The sequence below is a fragment of the Gavialis gangeticus genome, unplaced genomic scaffold, assembly GCF_001723915.1.
Source record: "Gavialis gangeticus isolate Ggan-Ray unplaced genomic scaffold, GavGan_comp1, whole genome shotgun sequence".
In the NCBI taxonomy this organism is placed as follows: Eukaryota; Metazoa; Chordata; order Crocodylia; family Gavialidae; genus Gavialis; species Gavialis gangeticus.
This window is the reverse complement of record NW_017729031.1, coordinates 116,782,157-116,789,832: the sequence shown is the minus strand read 5'-3', so window position 1 is coordinate 116,789,832 and position 7,676 is coordinate 116,782,157. Positions and strand designations below refer to the sequence as shown.

Here is a 7,676-nt window from a genome sequence, read left to right as displayed (position 1 = left end):
TACGTGAATATAAAGTGTTATTAATCTTTACATGCTATAGTCTGTATCTCATTCCCACCATATTTCCCTTTAACTACTACATGGTTTCACTTATGTAAATCAATGGATCGGATGTTTTGTTCAGTTATATATTTACTGGTGGATGCTCCAGTCATAGATATTTTGTATTTATTCATAGATGCATAGAAGGACCAAATTTCACCCAATGTGACTGGTTTTCACTCCTCAATTCTTTACCTTATTAAATGGTAGGAAAAATGAACTATTCAAGACTATTTGAATGAATTGGGTTTCTTCTGGGATTCCTAGTTATGCTTGTAAATGTTTGTGTAAATGGAGAAAAAAATGCAGCTGGAGGTGTCTTCTGCTATGCTTTCATTTATAAAATGTTTCACCTAGAAAGTCCAAAAGATTACAAAAGATATATTCAAAGCTTGCTTGGGTGCTGATGGCATGTAACCTGTCCAGGTCGTTTATAGTCTGTACCTGCAGGGTCTTTGAACTCCTTGACATCATACCATTTCTCATTTTATATTTTAGAGTTTGTTTCATTGCTGTGGAGTTATTTCCTTAATGCAAATGGTTACTTGATCATATGTAAAAATCAAAATAAATACGTTACAAGTCATTATAAATTCCTTTTGTGTTTGTAATGCTAGTAATTGCAAGACACTGTGTTAGTGCCAGTTTTTTTATGTGATTTATAAGGCCGCACAATACTGAGTATCTGCAAAAATGTATGAAAACAAACAGTGAAAATATTGATGAGCTTGAGAACAGATGCAGCAGTAGCTGTGAAAACAAACAGTAGCTCAACTTCCGTCTTGAGTTAATAAAAGGTCCATCTGGGATGTCAGTCCAGGGCTAGTCGTAGCCCTCAGTAATGAGAGTCTGTAGAAAAGAAGTGCGTGTGTGTGTGTGTGTGTGAAGTATACAAATATTTGCACACATTACTGTTCTGTAACGATTATGTTAATAGGCATTTGTATAAACAAGTTTAAATATTACAGCACATTAATGAAGAATTCAGTGATTAAGCAAAAGTCTTTCTCTTACACTGACAAGGCTTTATAGAACTCCCTGTTGATCACAGAAGTATATTACTTTTAGACTCTTCTTGGGGTACCATATTAACAAACAGCCTCATCCTGAATATTGCATATTCTTTGAGGAATATGGGCTGAGAATAAACTACAATATTTTATACCAGAATAAGTCATTGTAATACTTTGGCTGGGCTATAGTTCAGGAACAACAGCATCTGGTAAGACACTGGCATATAGCTCTTTGGAATGGGACTTTATCTTCCAGAACTGTCTGAAAGCAATAGATAATTTGTGGCTTCATTTTACTAACAACTATTAACCTCTCTGAAGAGAGCAGTTTTTTAGCTGCTTAGACTTGCTAAAGCAACCTAGAGCCAATTCTCAGGAGGAGTCAGAGGAAGTGTGTTCCACTTACAACAAGCTACTGATGTGCATCTGGTTGCATTTTCAAGGAACTGGAGAAAGGTTTCAGGAAATCAGAATGGTTGAAGCCATGCGATATTTTTTGTTTGTTCTTTTTTATTTGGGAGTGAAAACCGTTGCAGGAGTGATACTGTGCAATTCTGTTATATTATTAGCAGACAAATGAGTGAAATGAAAGAAATATTGGGATCACATTTTGGGACACAGTCTGTGCAAAGTGTTAAACTAGAGAAAACAGACTAATGAAAGTAACAGTTGGTCAGGAAGCAGGAAATCAATTTGTATTTCAGTGATATCATGTATGGCATTGTTGTTTATAGTTCCCCTGTAATGACAGGTGTGCAGGCAGCGAGTGGGGGAAAAGAGTGTCAAGGCTGCTCACAGCAGTAAGCAAGTAAAAGGTGCCAAGGACCATTTGTTTTCCATTTAACACATGGGCACATGCTTTGGAATATTCTCAATTTGCTAACTGTGCCCTGTTAATGTGATTGGAGTGAGATCTCCCACCAGCTCATGAATTGCTAAGAATTTAATAACTTAAAATTTTATTGCTCTGTAGGGAAGCAAAGATTTTGGAGGGTGATATCTATCATTGAACAAACTGCACGGTCGGGATGGTTTTACCCAAGAATACCATCATTTGAAAGCTTGTCTAAAACTAACGCAGTCATGTAGCTGGGGTATCCAGGCCTCTCACATATTTCCTGGACACCTACAACATCACCCCAACACTACAATAACATTGTTCTGTAAGGATTCTTCTGTAAGGGTTATTTTTTTTGGTGAGGGTGGGGGGCGGTGTTGGGAGGAAGAGGGAGACGGAGAGGGAGTGCAGCTGTGGATGGTCATAAATTCTACCTGGGTTTCAAGAGATCATAAATGCATGAAAGGGAATAACTTGGACTCTGGAACAAAGAAAGGGTTGCATTACTAGATGTTTCAGATATGCACCGACAGCCTGACAGTGTCGAGGGGGAAACAGAAATGGGAGACAATCATAATCAGCTATTAGGGTTAATAGTGGACAGAGAGAGAGAGGGAAAATATTCTCTTGTTTAAGTGCAAGGCAGAGACTCAGGAGATCTGGAATGAATTCGTAGCTCTGCTATGAATAACATATGGGAGCTTGGAGAAATCATTTCATTTTTTGTGCTTCAGTTGTCTCTTATATGCATGCTCTGAAGATAAATTAGTCACAGTTTGTGAGGTGTACAGATCCTATAGTTAGGAAAAGCTGCATAAAAAAACCCCAAGTGACAGCTTCCTTGCAAACCCCCCCACCTTTATCTCAATTTCTGTATTTAACACTGATGAACAAGTACGATAACAGCAAGTCAGCAGCTACCTGGCTGTGAGAGTCTAGGGTGTAGAAATAACTCGTTTTTCCTAGGTAAAACAGTGCAATTCAACTGTATGTATCATTCTCTCTACAGCTGAGGACAAAGCATGCTGGTGACTTGTCTGATGGGTGAGCTGCTAAAAGAAGCTTTGATTTTGGATTTGAGTTGAGTGTATTCAAACTCAGTCAGATCAACACAGAGAGTGGGATTAGACACTACATGGGGGACAGGAGTAGACACCTCATATGTTAGAAAGTTGAAAGCTACTTTAAATGCATCTGGCTACCTATAAACTGATGACAAAATGACACTGCAATAAGGAGTATTTGCAACTGCTGTAGGGAACTAGAAGACAGAGCTTGTGATCTGTAGTGAATACAGATGCTATTCCCTTCTCAAACAGTTAGTAAAACTGGAATGTTTCCATCAGATGCTGGTACCTAACATCAAAGAACAAAATGAGTAACCCCCGAGAGCCTGTACTAAATGCTAGGGCACCTGCTACTGTAGAAGAATGCATTTAACAAGCCAGTCATCTTTTGCCTTTCTAATTTCACCTCTTTAAAAGTCAGGGAGTGGGAGCTGGCTGCTGTTTATTCCCAGCTATGTCTGAACTACTCTTGATTGCCTTGACCCTCTTCTAACTTCTTAATACATTAGTAATAGTAATTGCTAACTAGTTTAGAGTTGAGATTTGTGACACACTATCCCAGGCTGCTTTGCCCTTTGACTCCCATCACTTCACACTGAGACAAATGGCAGCCGAGCCATAGATTATGTGTTGGAGAGCTGTGAGCTCCATGTGCAGAACACCATGTGATTCTTTCACACACAAAAAGGCTACATCATGAGTATGAAGGAAGTAGCTAGTTTTGGCAGCAAGATTTGGAAAAACACACCAGGAAGCATCAAACAGAAAACAATTTAGTTTCAGTGTTAGTGTCCCATATGGCCAGCTACACCTTTTCCCTAGACACGAATTCTCAAACATAATTCTCTCGGGTTTCTTTTTCTAATTTCTCTGCTGTGGAATTTAATGGGTGCTCTGGCCAAGGAGATTTTGCTATCCCACATCCCCCAGTGATATGTCACTTACCTGAGTTTTCCTTTTTCCTCCTGGAAGCCTTTTTCTCAGTTTCATTAGTATTGTTGCCTGGTACCCCATACTCTTCATTCACACTCCCCGCAGCACCCACCAGGTTTGGGCTGCCACCTTCTAGCTCCCCAGAACCCAAAGCCAGTCCAGGATTTAGTCGCCTTCTGGCCTCAGAGGCTGCGAAGTGCCAGTCGGAAGGCTGGAGGGAAGGGTGCTGCTCTGCAAACCCGCGCTCCTCTCGAGGGAAGCTGTGGGGCGCGGTGGCCAGACAGGAGGCTGAGAAATCAGAATATGTAGCAAAGTCTGGCTTTTGATGGAATGAGAAGGGTGCTTGAGGGTAATGATTCAGCCCGGATGCAGTGCTGACCTCCGTGGTGCCGTTCCGTAGACACCCCCAAAGTGGGGCATTGGGACGGGGACTCCGCATGCAGCTGCTCATGGAAGGATCCATTTGCCAGCTCTATCTCTGTCCACGCTCCAGAGGTTGTAGCTGGGGTTGTCTCAGTCTTCAAGAACACGAGAGAAGGGAAAAAACAACTTTGAACCTTTATGAAACCCACCCCCCCCCAGAATTGGATTTCCACCCCTGCTAAAATACAGCTAGCATGTGGGTTTGCTCGGTAGCAAATTTGTTAGTTTGGGATCTCCACTAAACATCTTCATTGTTGTAGCTGGAAAACATTAATCAATTCTATACTGCAATTGGCCTGAATTGTTTCCCAGGGCCTGGAGTTGCCTCCCTGTGAAATGCTGGACATGGGTGAAACACTTTTTAAATACTGTGCTGGGGAGTGGGCAACAAGTTTGTGAAGTGAAATGTGAGAGAGAGGAGGGAGGGGTTAACTTGCATACACTCAGCCCCTCCAACCAAAGCAAAGCAGGCAACTATTAATCATCCGAAACCTTATATGCACATCTAATGGGATTTGCAGATGGAGACTTTTAAAGAAACATTGTCTGTATTTTTTTTTAAAAGGAAAAGAGCAGCACACAAAAAGGCTTTAATGTTTCCCTGTAACACTATGAAGTTATTTTTATTGCACTGCTAACAAAATTCCCCAAGTCTTGGATTTGGAAAAAGCCCTAAACCAGATCCAGAATGCAACAGATGCCAAATTCCAGGGACTATAACAGGAAATAAAAGGAAGAGAGAACTTCACTGATTGCAGTTGATTTAAGGACCAATCATAAGTTAACAAAATAAACCTGATTTTTTTTTTATCCAAGGTTTTATGAACAACTTTTGTTGACTCTTGTTTCAGGCAGATTTGCTGATATGAAGATTTTGTTGCCAGTGGCAAAGGATAATCCCTGCTGCATCTCTCATTGTGTTCTCTGAAAAGAAGACTCTTGTTTTCCTGGTAAAGAGACTTTTTTCGTCTTTTATTCAAAGGGGGATTGTTTTGTTTTCTTTGTTTTTTAATTCAGTTTGTGTTAATTGAATGGATTCTCTGCCTGTATGGCAATTGTAGTCAGAAGGATGTTAACAGGGGAGCTGTCTCCACCTTTTTCCTAGAAAGAAGTGTAGGTGGGGAATAGTCCGAACATATCCCTCTCATGAGCTGTGCCAAAGCCACTCTGCAAATTGCCTCAAGGAAAGTACTGATATCTACACAGCACCAGAATATAGTATATGTCCATCACATTTCCATCTCCTACCTGCCATCCCCTCCAGCACACATTCCTCAGGACCCTGCTACATTGTCAGGATTAAAAAGCAAGTGATTGCTAGGAAATATAACATTCACAGGTACTTCATTATTTAATTATAATGATCCTCTTGCTATCCAGGGATAGTGGTACCCAAAGTAAAATGATGTTTCTAGAGAAAGACAAGCATCCCAATAGACAAGACGTAATACCCTCCTTGTCGTATTGTTCCAGACACGTATACCAAAATGAATCACATCACCAACAGGCTACAGATCAAGTAGCTTTGACAGTAGACTCACCTGATCCCACCTGCCAAGGTTTTGGGTTCTAAAATGAATCACGAAAGAGAGAACTTGTGAGAAAGGTGATGGCATATATTGCCTTTATCATACCACTCAGCAAAGAAGAAATCATGTGAAGTGTCCTTATCACCTCCCTGATAGACCACAAAATGCTGCAGTCCCTCATGACTGGAAGTAAGCTCTTGTGGTGAATGCTCGAAACTCTTCTTATTTCAGTTCTGCCACAGAATTCCAGTGCGACTTTAAGCAAGTCACTTAGGGCTAAATCCAGTCTCACCTTTACATTCCTAAGTAGTGTCTATATAGCTCTGTAACCACAATTTTTGAAGCTTATGCACAATTTGGATTCTGTTTCCATCTGTGGTAGAATAGGATTGTTCATGCATCTGCTCAAAGTAAAACAGAGGCCAGCCCTTCCCCCTTTTCAGCCTACATTTAGGGTGCTTGCCCAGGAAGGAGGAGATCCAGGATGTAGGCCCTCCCCAGCCAGAGTGAGTTTGCACTTTTTTCTCCCATGTCTCAGCCAAGTGCTTGAACCACAAAATCTTGCACTAGGCAGTACTCAGAATATACCAGCTCTCTTCTTGAAGCTGCCCCACTGGGCTTCCAGGAGGCGAAGTTACTTGGGACCACCAGGAGGATGTGAAGTAAGCCAGACAGGGTAAGAGAAACACCTCCCCAGAAGGGAAAGGTCTCTTGTTTATTGTCCTGGATTCTGCCCTGGGTAGGACAGAAGCTATCCCTAAGCTGTTTTAGCCAATGCATATTAAATATAAGGTGAAGGGAAGCCTTTAGGTGCAGAACCTACAACATCAACTATTTGCTAGTCATGGTTTTTCTGTGACAGAAGTTTTCAGACTTACACAATATTATGTGTGCGCTCAGGCAATTCTATCCTGCCTTGGAGCCTATGTGGACGGAGTGCAGAAGAGCAAGCATTTGCAGAAGAGAAGCGCAGTGCAAGAATAACTACCAAGCACAAATAGAAACCACCCTGTGCATAAGGGCCAAAAGTTACACTAACCCAGCTATGCCACTTAAGTGAAGGTGAAATAGGATTTAGCCCTTAGCTTATCTGGGCCTCAGTTCTCTACTTGTAACATGGGTATAATAATGCATCCTTTCCCCACCCCTTGTCTGTCTTATATGTAAACTCATCAGGGTAATGACTGTCTCTTATTTTTTGTGGGTACAAGGTCCTGAGTTTCAATGGGTCTTCCTTGTACTTTGTGATACCAGTAATAATAGCTGAAGATCTGTGAGATGCACCAAGCAGACAATACAAACTAGGCTTAATTGCCATTGGAAGTGGCGGGTGATTTTTTGGTTATGCTGTCTAAAGCAAGAAAGTGGGTTAGAACTGCTGGTAACAAACGAAATCATCATTTTATCTCTACCCCAACAGCTTGGAACAAACTGGCTGATTCCAAAAACAACAAATCGATCTTTTCCCTTCTATATCGTATCCCATCCCCACTCTGTTGCTTGTGTCTTCTACATTTAGATTATCTGCTCTTCCAGAGACAGAGAACCTGTCATTGTGTTGTTCAGTAAAGATCCTTTAACACGAGTGGTGCTACATGAAAACATTAGTAGAGTTCTCTGAGGAAGCGAACTCTACTAATACAGGGGTGCGCAATTATTTTGGCTGGAGGGCCGCTTAATGAGTTTTGGGGAATTGTCGAGGGCTGCAAGGGTAGCCCTTCCCCTTGACAAGTGCCCCCACGCCCTGGGCACCAGCTTGGGACCAGAAGTCCTGGCCCCTAACCCCTGACCTTTGCTGCCAGAAGTCCCTCCCATTGCCCCAGTAGTATTC

The 7,676-nt window shown here is 41.6% G+C and overlaps 1 protein-coding gene across 1 annotated transcript in view; it reads right to left on the bottom strand.

The window, feature by feature from the left end:
* MEOX1 (mesenchyme homeobox 1) overlaps nt 1–4,636 on the bottom strand; it is a 33,083-nt gene extending 28,447 nt beyond the window's left edge. Inside the window, exon 1 of the mRNA XM_019523639.1 lies at nt 3,906–4,636. Within this exon, the coding sequence (XP_019379184.1) occupies nt 3,906–4,356 (451 nt within the window). The 5' untranslated portion in view covers nt 4,357–4,636. The remainder of the gene's footprint in view (nt 1–3,905) is intronic.
* Between the last annotated feature and the right edge of the window lie 3,040 nt (nt 4,637–7,676).